The following is a 14,658-nucleotide window of genomic DNA, read 5'->3' on the forward strand; positions in this document are numbered from 1 at the left end:
TAAGGTGCCACATAAAAGGCCATATAAAGGCTCAAGATAGGAGTTCATGATGTTGGCGATGATTTATTAGCATAGATTGGCCACTATCAGGAAATAGAGGGTGGGATAAATACGTGATTTTCTGGTTGGCAAATTGTAATTAGTGGAGTGTCACAGGGACTAGTGCTAAGGCATCAACTATTTATGATTTATGTTCATGACTTGGATGAAGGGGCAGACTGTATTGTAGTCAAATTTGCTGATGATACTGAGATAGGCAGGAATGCAAGTTGTGAGGATGATATAGATAGGTTACGTGAGTGGACAAAAATACTGGCAGGTGGAGTATAATGTGGAAAAATGTGAAATTCTCCTCTCCACATTGGCAGGAAGGATAGAAAAAATAATATTATTTAACTGCAGAGTGGTGCTTACAGGGGGATCCCTTACCTGAATCACTAAAAATTAGAATGCAATATTCAGCAATTAATTAAGAAGACAAATGGGATGTTGACCTTTATTGCAAGGGGGAATGGAGAATAAAAGTAGGGAAGTCTTGCTACAGCTTTACAGGGCATTGTATGAGAGCACATGCACCTAGAGAAATGCATACAGTTTTGGCCACCAATACTTAGGGAGGAATATACTTACATTGGACGCAGTTCAGAGATTTAGTAGGTTGATTCCTGGGATGAAGGGGTTGACCTATGAGGAAAAGTTCAGCTTATATACTCACTGGAGTTTAGAAGAATGAAAGAATGCAAGATTCTGAGGGGGAGCTGCTGGAAGGATGTTTCCTCTTGTGGGGAATCTAGAAATAAGGAGTCTCCCATTTAAGATGGAGTTGAGAATCAAGAATTTCTTCTCTCAGAGGCCATTAGTACTTTGAACTTCTCTTCCACATACAGCAGTGGAGTCTGCTTGGGTCATTCGGGTAGTCTGCATTAAAGAGATTTTTGATTGACAAGAGGGCTCTGGGAGAAAGGCAGGAAAGTGGAATCAAGGCCACTGATCAGCCATGATCTTATCAATTGGCCTATTTCCACTTGTATTTTTTTGTCTAGATCAGCCAGGCCTAGTGGCATTCAAAACAGTCTTTTCCCAAAACTGGCAGCATTTTCATACAAAGGTCCAGGAATGATCCATGCAAACATAGAAAAAATGATCCATGCAAACCATAGAAAGAATGATCCATGCAAACATAGAAACAATGATCCATGCAAACCACAGAAAGCATTCTTTCTGGTTGTATCACAGCTTGGTATGGCTCCTGCTTTGCCCAAGACCACAGGAAACTACAAAAGGTCACGAATGTAGCCCAATCCATCACGCAAACCAGCCTCTCATCCATTGACTCTGACGACACTTCCCGCTGCCTCAGCAAAGCAGACAGCATAATCAAGGGCCCCACGCACCCCGGACATTCTCTCTTCTACCTTCTTCCGTCAGGAAAAAGATACAAAATTCTGAGGTCATGTACCAACCGACACAAGAACAGCTTCTTTCCTGCTGCTGTCAGACTTTTGAATGGACTTACGTTGCATTAAGTTAATCTTTCTCTACATCCTAGTTATGACTGTAACACTAAATTCTGCACTCTCTCGTTTCCTTCTCAATGAACGGTATGCTTTGTCTGTATAGCATGCAAGAAACAATACTTTTCACTGTATGTTAATACACGCGACAATAATAAATCAAATCAAAAATCAAAAGAGATGTTCCCTCGCAGCCTCAGGAGAGAAAGGAAACTGATCTTATATAAATAGCATCCATATTAGAAATCTATTATAAATTTTTAAAAGTGTAGCATTTTCTGTTTTTATTTCAGATTCCCAACATCCACAGTATTTTGCTTTTATTAGGAATCCATGGCTGCTGCACAATATTTGATTTAGAACTATAGTGCACAGCATAGCTTTGGCATTTTATCTGAATGTTTTTTGAATGAGTGAATATTGCAACAATTATTTAATCTGTTATTAATCCCTGGTTATTGATGCTTCAAAATGCGTTATCAAAATGGAACGGGGACCTCGAGGGCACCGTACGTGGACGGAGCCCCAATCAGAAAGCGGGATGGAGGGATGTGCGCGGGTGCCGGGAAGAAGCGCTGATTTGATTGGCTGTGGTTGGGGCACATCGTTGAAGGCTGACAACATGGCTGTCGGCGGCCGGCTTCTTGTGCTGGAAACGCCGTGAGTTTTAGAACGGGAACCTTGCCGGCTGTTAATTCGCACCGCCATGGGTTCAGCTGTTAATCGGCAGGCTTTGCGTCCGATGGAGCCGTTTAGTCAAATACAAGATTAAACGTATTCAGGGGGCGGTTTCTTGATGGGTGTAAATAGCAAATGCTGGAAGTACCCAGCGGGTTAGACAGTGTTCATGGAGAGAGCAACAGGAATCCTGTTCCAGGCCGCGACCTCCCATTAGAACTGGAACTGTTAAGAGACGTAACATTGAGAGTTTTTAAGCGAGGCTGTCTTTGTGGGTTGGAGGTAGATGAAACATAAAAGGTTCTGATTGAAACGTCACCGGCCTCCACTCTTGTTTTTCTCTCCAAGGACGCTGCAGACTCGTTGAATACATTCGCCGTGTCCGCTTATATTTCAGATTTCCAGCACCCGCATTTTTTTCCTTCCTTTGACCCCTTTTCATAGAATCCCTACAGTACAGAAGGGGACCATTTGGCATCGAGCTGCACCAACAACAATCCCACCTGGGTGGGATAGTTGAAAGTCTTAACAACACCAGGTTAAAGTCCTACAGGTTTATTTGGTAGCAAACACCACTAGCTTTCGGAGCGTGCTGCTCCTTCGTCAGGTGGAGTGGGAGTTCTGTTTACAAACAGGGCATACAGAGACACAAACTCAATTTACAGAATAATGATTGGAATGTGATACTTTACAGCTAATCAAGTCTTAACGGTACAGACAATGAGTGGAGAGAGCATTAAGTACAGGTTAAAGAGATGTGTATTGTCTCCAGACAGGACAGCTAGTGAGATTTTGCAAGTCCAGGCAAGTTGTTGGGGGTTACAGATAGTGTGACATGAACCCAAGATCCCGGTTTCGGCCGTCCTCATGTGTGCAAAACTTGGCTATCAGTTTCTGCTCAACGACTCTGTGTTGTCGTGTGTCGTGAAGGCCGCCTTGGAGAACGCTTACCCGAAGATCAGAGGCCAAATGCCCGTGACCGCTGAAGTGCTCCCCAACAGGAAGGGAACAGTCTTGCCTGGTGATTGTCGAGCGGTGTTCGTTCATCCATTGTCATAGCGTCTGCATGGTTTCCCCATGGGATTGTTGGTGTAGGCTCGATGCCAAATACGTGTAACCCCACTTATTTATCCTGCTAATTCCCCTGACTTTAAGGCACAGTTTAGCACAGCCAATCAACCTGAACCGCACACCTTTGGACTGTGGGAGGAAACTGGAGCACCCGGAAAAAGAACCCCACATAAACACAGGTTGAGTGAGATGAAAATAGTGAACTCGCAACTACACGGAACCTTGATTTTTCCTTTAAGGAGATGAAATGCTATGGCTTTTATAACATTGTGTTCTAAATTGAGTATGTACTGGGTTGAAAGCAAAATGCTGCGGATGCTGGAATCTGAAACAAAAGCAGAAAATGCTGGAAAATCTCAGCATGTCTGACAGCATCTGTGGAGAGAGAATGGAGCCAACATAGGTATTAGGTTCTTGGGTAAACTGGGTGAATAGTATTTTGCAAGTGAGTTGAAAGGTGACTGCAATGAACAGTTTTTTGAAATTAATTTTGCTAAATTCCATATTTTGTGTGATTTATAACTCATCTACAATATGATCTCCAGCAGAATAGACCTTCCATATTAAAAACATTTTTTGGGGAGGGCAACAAGCTAATCATAACATGTTTTAGTTAAATTATTTTCTACCTTGCTTAGGCAGGTCTTAGCCAAATCTATTATTCTACATGAACTGTTTAATTGTCAAAGTTGGTAAACCTTTGAATGATTGTTAAATTATCAGGGTTCCTCATGATTTGTACTTTTTAAAAAGAAAGTAGAATCCTGGTCAAAATTGAGTCATAATTTGGAATTAACTTTCAGTGGGATGGCTGGATGACAATTGGTGTGAAGTGTCGACCTTTGGCAAATATTGTTCCTCCCCCAAACAACTGAAGAGGACATGCCAATTGTGGCATTCCAAATGCTGCATTGTAGACCATTGTGAACTCAGCATAGAGTGGGGATCTTCCTGCTCTGTACAAATTAGCTCACTTGAGTCATCCGTGGAGTCCACTTTTCTCTTTTACTTTTCTGTGTCATGTATCAGATCTTAGTTGAAAGAATTTGTAGGTGACTTGTTTACATGTTGTTGCTAGTACTCCATCCAACCAGCTCCTAGAAGATATGTGAAAACTTTCTCCTGCCTTCTCTCATCACTATAGGAAGATGGAACCAGCCTTTGCTTAGCACATCAAGAAGCTGCCATGTGCAAAATTCCATAAATGAATCTGTGACAAATGGTTGATTCAGGTAAGCTGTGAATATTGTTTGAAATGAGTGTAACCTTGAAGTGCATTATATCTTGTTAGATGCTCCCATGTACCATAGCTGTAGCTTGAGGAGGCCTAGGGGACACATTTCAAGTATTTAAGATTCGTGAGAGAAGAAATAATTTAAATTATCATGTATTGAAAATTGCCACAAACTTTAGCTGCAGTCTCCATGGACTCAAACTTAGAAGAGTAAAAGTGCACATAGTTTAGATATGCAGAGCGTTACTCCTCCCAATCTCTGTAACCCCCACCAACTCTACCACTGGTCAAGATCTCTGTGCTTCTGCAATTCTGGTCTCTTGTGCATCCTGGTTTTTAATCATCCCACCATTGGTGAATATGCCTGCAGCAATTTAATGAATTCTAGAATTCTCTCAAATTCCACTACCTAAAAAACTATCTGTGACAAAGCTTTTGGTCTCCTATCTTACTATCTCCTTATGTGACTTTTTGTTGAATTTTATTTGATTAAAACCCTTGTGAAGCAACCTGAAACCCTTGTAAAGCAACCTGAAACTTTTTACAATGTTAAAGATGCTAAACAAATGCAAATTGATGGTAGTGGTGAATGTGTGGAATGGACTGCCTTGGTTAGTCGGAAGGGACAAATTGTTTTTATATTCGAAGTAAGAGTAAGGTATTTGCTTTAGGCTCTAATTAGATTGTCTTTTGGAGTCGTTTGCTTTTCTATATTATAAATGCCAATGTTGTACAAATATTGCTGAATCTTTTTCCTAGATTGAGTACAATTTGTTGTAAATGTGCAAATTTTTGGATTAGGGCAGTCTTCTCTGTATAGGTGTTCGCCTTCTCTCTATTTATCTTTTGAAAACATGGAAAATGATAATTAAATGAAGGATATTGTTCATAAATGTTTTTTTCTTGTTGGCTGTTCTGTCCTGCAGGATCAAATGCTGGAGCAATGTCGTCAAACGCTCTGTTTATGAACTCGGCAAAGAAACGAAACAGCTCTATTATTTATAGCATGGAAGGATTGCCACCAGAAGTTCCAGTTTCAAGTTTTTCAGGGTTCCCAAACCGTGGAAAAAAGAACTTAAACCATGACTGTGAAGGGTTTCCTCCAAACAAACGCCACAAATCAGAACAAGACACAAGAACAAATGAAGATCTTTTTGGAGACAATGAAGACTTCACTGCTGATGATTTGGAGGAGCTGGACATTCTAGCCTCGCAAGTTTTAAGTCAGGATGTGAAGCCTGTGCCCAATGCTATGAAAGCACCAGTGAGCAATGTTAAGAACAGAGAATCATCAGTACTAAAGAATGACACACATACAAAAGTTGCTGCTTTGTCAACTGGATCATTAAGCAATGTAAATGCAGTAAAGGAACTTCATGGTAATATGCAGGTTTTTAATTCTAGCATTTAAAGTTTTTCTGAAGTTTATTTATTAGTGTTACAAGTAGGCTTACATTAACACTACATTGAAGTTACTGTGAAAATCCCTTAGTGGCCACACACTGGTGCCTGTTCATGTACACTGAGGGAGAATTTAGCATGACCAATGCACCTGAGTAGCACATCTTTTGGATTGTGGGAGGAAAGCAGAGCACCCAGAGGAAACCCACGCCGACATGGGGAGAATGTGCAAACGCCGCATAGACAGTATTGAATTCATAGCTGATAATTCATAAAAGTTTGCGTATTTTTTTGGTTTTCTGTTCTTATTCATATTTTAATAAGATTCAAGCTGTTTGGTGAAACAGAAACCAAGACAGAACTTTTCTTTGTTGAAGGTGTTAATTGAATTGTTCTGTCTCATAGCTCTCCTTCCACACAACCTAGCGTCCCAGCTATTTATTTATATGGGTTTACAGATGATCAATACCCATGACCAGTTTCACATAACCTTAAAGTAATTGACATTAACAAACCTTAAAAATGTAATTGATAAGACATTGACACAACAAATGGGAACTCTAATCTATAATAAAAAATAACTAAAGTTCTTTTTTAACTGAAATAACTAACATGCAATAATTTTTTAATTGGCAGTACTTTTGCTCAAACCCATGTAGAGTCCAAATTAGATCGAAACACGTTTTTGAATACTTTACCAGGAGAAAAAATGGGCATGAAAAGAATGTGAAAGACCAGGCAGGGAGGAGACTAAAGCTAAAGTTAATAAAAAAAGACCTTTTGATTGCAGGAAGAGGCATAATGGCATTGTGCTTTGGAAAGAGATTTTCAAAAGTCAAAGATTAATTGGCTGATAGATTGACCATCCATGGTGAAGTGTGGAGTTGTGGTAATTCAGAGTCTTAAGAATGGATGATAAAGACTGAGATGGATGACTGGAGAGTATATCCCAGTACAGTGAAGTAAGTGGAGGATTTTGAGAACTAGGTTGGTGTTTTTGAAAACAATTCACTGCAGCGCATGAATGAAGTGATCAAGGCATGAATAAGGGGTCTCAGCAGCAATGAGTGAAAGCTTGGGACAAATTGAACAACGCCAAACCAGGATCAATCAGATGTGGGGCAGGAAGATTAATCTAGGATTGAGGTTGTGCACCATCAGGGGAAATTGTGAATTCTCAACCGCGGTATGTAATTGCTGATGAAAGCTGAATGAAATGGCTTAAGATTTATTGAGCAATTTTCTGTTCATCTGGTCTTGATGTTAGACCAGCAATCTGATCGTATACCAACAGTCTTGTCAATAGTGATGTTAGAGAAGTAGAGTTGATGGCAGGCCTTCTGTTTTACAGTGACAATTTTAGTCAAATTTCATTTTTATTATAAAAACAGAATGCTGGAAAAACTCAGTAGGCCAGGGGGCATAAATGAGGAATGAATCAGAGTTGACGTTTTAAGTCTGTATGACTGTTCTTCAGAGCTAAAGAGAGGGAGAAATGTGATGGATTTTATGCTGTTTGAGTGTCCCCCCCGCTATGATTCCTGTGGGAAAATTCTGTCCGTTATGTTCACAAGACAAAGGAAGTGTTATTGTAGTGTTAAAAGACTAAAGATGCTGCTGGTGTTGACATAAAAGTAAGGTAGCATAATGTGTTAATTGCAGAACAAGGGTCAGCTGCATGTATGATATGAAGTTGTTAAACTCTTAATTTTGATTTAATTTATTATTGTCACATGTATTAATATACAGTGAAAAGTATTGTTTCTTGTACGCTATACAGACAAAGCATACCGTTCATAGAGAAGGAAACGAGAGAGTGCAGAATTTAGTGTCACAGTCATAGCTAGGGTGTAGAGAAAGATCAACTTAATGCAAGGTAAGTCCATTCAAAAGTCTGACGGCAGCAGGGAAGTAGCTGTTCTTGAACAGAGGGATCTGGGCGTCCATGTGCATAGATCCCTGAAAGTTGGCACCCAGGTTGATAGGGTTGTTAAGAAGGTGTACGGTGTGTTAGCTTTTATTGGCAGAGGGATTGAGTTTCGGAGCCAGGAGGTCATGCTGCAACTACAAAACTGGTGCGGCTGCATTTGGAGTATTGCGTACAGTTCTGGTCGCCGTATTATAGGAAAGATGTGGAAGTGTTGGAAAGGGTGCAGAGGAGATTTACCAGGATGTTGCCTGGTATGGTGGGAAAATCATATGAGGAAAGGCTGAGGGGCTTGAGGTTGTTTTCGTTAGAGAGAAGAAGGTTAAGAGGTGACTTAATAGAGGCATACAAGATGATCAGAGGATTAGATAGGGTGGATAGTGAGAGCCTTTTTCCTCGGATGGTGATGGCTAGCACGAGGGGACATAGCTTTAAATTGAGGGGTGAGAGATATAGGACAGATGTTAGAGGTAGGTTCTTTACTCAGAGAGTAGTAAGGGCGTGGAATGCCCTGCCTGCAGCAGTAGTGGACTCGTCAACATTAAGAGCATTCAAATGGTTATTGGATAAACATATGGATGATATTGGAATAGTGTAGATTAGAGGGGCTTTAGATTGGTTCCACTGGTCGGCGCAACATCGAGGGCCGAAGGGCCTGTACTGCGCTGTTATGTTCTATGAGTCGGTTGGTACATGACCTCAGACTTCTGTATCTTTTGCCCGATGGAAGAAGGTGGAAGAGAGAATGTCCGGGGTGCCTGGGGCCCTTGATTATGTTGGCTGCTTTGCCGAGGCAGTGGGAAGTGTAGACAGAGTCAATGGATGGGAAGCTGGTTTGCGTGATGGATTGGGCTACATTCACGACCTTTTGTAGTTCCTCACGGTCTTGGGCAGAGCAGGAGCCATACCAAGCTGTGATACAACCAGAAAAAATGCTTTCTATGGTGTATCTTTAAAAGTTGGTGAGAGTCGTAGCTGACGTGCCAAATTTCCTTAGTCTTCTGAGAAAGTAGAGGCGTTGGTGAGCTTTCTTAACTATAGTGTCGGCATGGGGGGACCAGGATCGGTCGTTGGTGATCTGGACACCTAAAAAGTTAAAGCTCTCAACCCTTTCTACTTCGTCCCTGTTGATGTAGACAGGGGCGTGTTCTTCTTTACGCTTCCTGAAGTCTCCTTCGTTTTGTTGACATTGAGGGGGAGATTATAAGTTCAGAAGGCTGTAAAGTGTTCATTTGGAAGATGAAATGCGAGGATCCCTCAGTTCAGAAAAAAGGAAGACGTGTTATAAGTGTCATTTTGGAAGTTAGCATCATCAGAACAGAGGCAGGGAAACTGGGAGAATGGGATGGAATCCTTATAGGAAGCGAGGAGCTGTAGTGGAGGTAGCTGTGGAAGTCAGTGGGGCTTGTCATGAATATTGGTAGTCAGTCACGAGTAATGGAGACAGAAGGCCCATCGTTCTCTGTTTTTATTTCAGATTTCCAGCATCTGCAATATTTCACATTCATTCCAGATTTATTATATGAAATTCCACATTTTTACCAATATCTTTAGGTTCTCTTTATAATTTGTTTATAGTTAGCACTACTCTTGCATTGAACTGGATACTGTAGAACATCTCTTGATTTTACCACTTCGTGTGAGTTGTATTGCAGGATTGTGTTCATTTGGTGTGAAAATTGCAAATCAGTGGGTTTATTATACACGTGTGTAAGATTTTCCCTTGTCAAACATTTCAGAGTTCTGGAACAAGCAATGCAAAACAAATATTTATTTTACATAAGAATCAGCAAGAAATTACAATTAAGCATCTGATGGTGCTATCACACACACATCTCAGATGACACAAGTGTGCACAGACCTACCCCTTGAAACTCGTGACTAAGCAAAAGCCTCGTGCGAACACCAGCGAGTGGTCAGTTCAGCAGTAACTTGACTAAGCTCTTTAACTCGCAATTGACCAACTTGCCCTGCTGAATCCAAATTGGTGCCTTTTTGGAAAATCTTTTTATATATCTTTTCCAAGAGTGGCTATCATCCAGACAAGATCTTGTGTCCTATAAAGGTGGTTCTTAATACAAAATATCCAAAAGTAATTAGAGTTCTTCATCTATAACAATGGAATAAAAATCCACCCTCCATTCCAGATCAATATGAGTAATTAATGGTCAGATGTTATTTCCAGATCCTCTAATTCACCTTGTCAGGCTTGGGAATTTCTTGCACCATTTGCAACCTCGGCAGTTCACTCCCGCCCAAAGATGGAAAAGGTTGTAAAAAGTGTAAATTTATAAATTTGGAGTGATTTCAAGATGAGAGAGAAAAAACATATCAGGATAGAGAAGGAGGAGATATGTGGATCAGAAAGGGAAAGTAATAGGGAGGCAGAGAACAGAAAAAATTTGGGTGGAGATAGTGGGAAAGAACAATAGGAAAATGATGGTGTGAAGGGAGGGGCAAATATGTTGGATGAGAGAGGTGGTGAGAGTTGTTGAGAAAGAGACAGCATTCTTGTTTCTATGGAATACTGAGGAGGAGGCAAGAGAAAGCAATGGAAAATATATTATGCCTATATATGTTGTCCACACAGCAGAAAAAGAATATCGGTTAGAGAGTGGTGTTGCAAGATTGCGGGTGAGCATCCCAACTTTGTAAATTCCAATTTTATTATGACTTTTCTATTTTTTTTTACACACAGGGAATGGTCTCATTCAAAGTAACAATACTGATTCATTTGGATTTGAGGTTCTCCAAGAACAACACGAGAAGCTGAGGCAACAGGTGGTGTACATGTTATTTTTCCACTAAAAAGGTTGTTACTGAATCTTGCAGAATGGCACCATTTAAACCCCCTTTGTTTTATATCCATGACATCTTTGTCAATCCCTCTTTTGCTCTGACCAATATCTGACCTTCCATTCTACACCATCCCTCTCTCCTATATAATTCATTACATTTCTGTATCTTCTCAGGTCTGTGGAAGGGTCATATGGACTTTGTTTCTCTAACTACAGATACTGCCAGACCTGCCGAGTTTATCCAGCATTTTCTATTTTTATTTTATATTAGACAGTTACCACTGCTGGCTTCCAGTCTTTGCACATTGACTATTTATCTTTATGGGCCTATTATTAATAACATTTCACTTGCTATTTAGCAATTCCTAGTTTTATTTATATTGCACATGCTACTGCTGGTGATCTGTTTGTGTCAAGAGTTGTATTTGTATTGACTGATTCATTAAGTTACTATGCAGACATAATGTCACTTGGTGGTACAGCTAATGTTACGGAATGTTATAAATATTTAGCAATTGTTAAAAGTTCTTTATGTACTTTAAACAGTTGTGGTCTTGAGTTTGGGCCAAAAGGTTTAATGTGGCCTTCAGACAAGCAGTCCATATGTTTTGCAATTTTTAGATTTGTTTGAAACTTTGTGCATTTTCATGGATTCTTTGTTATATCTGTTGGATGACCAATCCAGATTGTAGCCTGAGACTTCCCATCTTTGTAATGCTTTCCGTATATCCCACCACATTGTATTATGTTGTGAGCTGAGTACAATTACGTAAGGTTTCTGGTTGTTTGTCATTCATTTACCAACAAAGCTGCACTTGTGTTTTAGTGCCTCCAGAAGACCTTTTGTTATTTTGGTAGGGAGAAAAGGAATTTTAATGTGCCATCATATTTTGGAACAATAAGAAGTTGTTGGTTGGTCTTGGGTTTCTAATGATGAGCGTGATTTTTTTCTCAGTGATGAGAACATCAGAAAGAAAAGCCTGACCTCATTTTATTGATGTTGAGCAAAACATTGTTAAATACGGTTTCATGCTAGATTATGATTGGAGGTCTTATTTCTGAATTCAATAACTTGAAAACTGTTGAGTCACTACAAAATTGTTCATGGGCCTTGCATCTTGTTTTGCCCTGAACTTTGGTATAATTTGATAAGACCAACGCCTGCTGATGATGCCCATTCTTTTACCAAATTTTTCCCTTTCAAATGTATGTTTTTCTTGAAACTTTGTGGGATTTGATAACCATATGAAAAGATACCGTGTCTCTTCCATTTTCTTGTAAATGCAACCTTTAGCTACTTGATATAGCTGACAAGAAATTTATATATAATAGAAAATCCTTTTGTGCTTTGTCTGTGAACCTTAAGATTGCTGCTATTTTAAAAAATATAACATTTTGTTTGTTATTTTTGATGCTCAACGTATTTACTTATTCTCTAAATTGTGTTGGTGCAAATGATCATTATTTTCATCTATTTGTTGGGAGATCCTGATAACTCGAATGCTGATTTATTTTCCCCCCCAGCCTTGTCGGGAAACATCACATCTCTGCTTGAATTCCTTTCTGGTAACTTATGTCAGAAGAGATAATAGAATTAATAATAATCTGTATATTTTTTAAAATACATTTACAAAATGTGGGCACCACTGGCTAGGCCAACATTGCCTAGTTGCCCTTGAGAAGGTGGTGGTGAACTGCCTTCTGAATTGCTTCAGTCCCTGAGGTGTAGGTATATCCACCTTGCTGTTGGGAAGGAATTCCAGGATTTTGACACAGAAACAGTGAAGGAACAGCAATATATTTCCAAGTCAGGGTGGTGACTGACTTGGAGGGGAACCTCCAGGTGGTGATGTTCCCAGGTGTCTGCTGCTCTGTCCTTCTAGATGATAGTGATCATGGGTTTGGCAGGTGCTACCTAAGGAACCTTGGTGAGTTCCTGCAGCGCATCTTGTAGACGATACGCACAGCTGCCACTGTTTGTTGGTGGTGGAGGGATTGAATTGTGGAAGTGGTCACAATCAAGTGGGCTGTTTTGGCCTGGATAGTGTCAAGCTTCTTGAGTGTTGGAGCTGCACTCATCCAGGCAAGTGGAGAGTATTCTATTACACTCCTGACTTGTGTGTTGTAGATGGTGGACAGGCTTTAGGGAGTCAGAAGATGAGTTACTCACTGCAGGATTCCTATCCTTTAACCTGCTCTGGTAGCCACGGTATTTATATGGCTCGGCCATTTCAGTTTCTGGTCAATGGTAACCTTCAGGAGGTCGATAGTGACGGATTCAGTGATAATGCCATGGAATGTTAGGGGGAGATGGTTGCATCCTTTCTTGTTGGAGATGTTATTGTCTGGCATTTATGTGGCACAAATGTTATTTGCCACTTTTCACCCAAGCCTGGATATTGTCCAGGTCTTGCAGCATTTGGCATTGACTGTTTCAGTATCTGAGGAGTCGTAAATGGTACTGAACATGCAGCAAGCATCTCACTTCTAAACTTATGGAAGAAAGGTCATTGATGAAGCAGCTGAACATGGTCGATCTAGGACACTACCCTGAGGAACTCTTGCAATGATATCCTGGAGCTGAGATGATTGACCTCAACCATCTTCTTTTGTGCCAGGTATGACTCAAATCAGCGGAGGATTTTCCCCCTGATTTCCATTGATTCCCTGTTAGGGCTCACTGATGCCATACTTGGTGATGTCAAAGGTAGTTACTCTCCCCTCACCTCTGGCATGCAGCTCTTTTGTTTATATTTGAACCCGGGTGTAATTAGTTCAGGAGCTGAGTGACACTTGCGGAATCCAAACTGAGCGTCCATGAGCAGATTATTGCTGAGTAAGAGTTGCTTGATAGTGCTGATGGCCCCTTCTATCACTTCATATCTTCCAATAGCAAATGAATGCATTGCCTTTGCACTGTACTTTTTATTAATAGTTGACTGCACCAGGTGAGACTTGAACTTAGAATCTCGGCATTTCCCAATGCTGACATATCAACACTACGCACACTGATTGCTGGACTTATAATCGTAGAATCACTACAGTGCAGAAGGAGGCCATTCAGCCCATCGAGCCTGCACCGACAACAATTCCACCCAGGCCCTATCCCCGTAACCCCACATATCTGCCATGCTAAACCCCCTGACACGGACAATTTAGCATGGCCAATCCACCTAACCTGCACATCTTTGGACTGTGAGAGGAAACCCACGCAGACACGGGGAGAATGTGCAAACTCCACACAGACAGTGATCCAAGCCGGGAATCGAATCCAGGTCCCTGGCGCTGTGGGGTAGCAGTGCTAACCACTGTGCTACCCTTAGAATATAAGCCTATATGCTGTTTTGTTTCTACCATATATTTGCTGCATTTTGCCCCATTCTTGTTAGAATGACATTCCAGTTTCTTTGTCTGATGAGCTGTTGACTTAGCATAATTGGCCACTTTTTTGAGATATGCAAGAGCATCAATGTGGCTCTTTTTGTGATGTGTGCCCCTGAGCAGACTCTGTTTCTGTGTCACCCCTAAATAAAATGAAGAATTGTACATGGTGTTTCAGTCCCTGTAGAGACCCTCTATTTCCCAGCATCTGATGGAAATAGCCAAAGGACATGTTTTAAGACTTGTATTGTAACAAACAAGCAAAAATCAATGTTGTTCAAATATTACTTTAATAGCAACTAATACATCAAACTAAAGAAAAAATATTTCAGCATTAACTAACTACCACGACTGAGATACTTCTTACAATCCCTTTTTACTTAACTTGCCACATCTGTAGCATTACAAGAACAGTTGCAAAGTGCTTCTCAGCTCTTCAGTAGACTCGCATCTCCCTGTCATGTTGGACTAGAACGTGTAGTGTCCTCTTAAACTCATTCTACTCAGTCTAGGTTTTCTGGATCCAATTTTCACCAGCAAGGCCCACCATGGGCCTCAAATCTCCAGGAGTCCTGACTGTTCTGTTCCCTTCCTTTCAAACAGAAACCAAATTCTCATGAGCATCCTGCTTGGTTGTTAACACAAGACAGCCCT

General features: G+C 40.7%; 1 protein-coding gene across 5 annotated transcripts in view; it reads left to right on the top strand.

Moving 5' to 3' along the window:
- The first annotated feature begins 2,088 nt into the window (after positions 1 to 2,088).
- atrip (ATR interacting protein) overlaps positions 2,089 to 14,658 on the top strand; it is a 48,763-nt gene continuing 36,193 nt past the window's right edge. For 3 of the 5 annotated variants that reach the window (XM_078209769.1, XM_078209772.1, XM_078209771.1), the window contains exons 1-4: positions 2,089 to 2,174; positions 4,408 to 4,495; positions 5,424 to 5,876; positions 10,524 to 10,606. In XM_078209769.1, coding sequence (XP_078065895.1) covers positions 4,483 to 4,495; positions 5,424 to 5,876; positions 10,524 to 10,606 — 549 coding nt within the window. In that variant the 5' untranslated portion in view covers positions 2,089 to 2,174; positions 4,408 to 4,482. Of the gene's footprint in view, positions 2,175 to 4,341; positions 4,496 to 5,423; positions 5,877 to 10,523; positions 10,607 to 14,658 lie in introns of all 5 variants that reach the window. The other 2 variants (XM_078209770.1, XM_078209773.1) reach the window with 2 other exon arrangements.

The sequence above is a fragment of the Mustelus asterias genome, chromosome 3 (genome assembly GCF_964213995.1).
Source record: "Mustelus asterias chromosome 3, sMusAst1.hap1.1, whole genome shotgun sequence".
Taxonomy (NCBI): domain Eukaryota; kingdom Metazoa; phylum Chordata; class Chondrichthyes; order Carcharhiniformes; family Triakidae; genus Mustelus; species Mustelus asterias.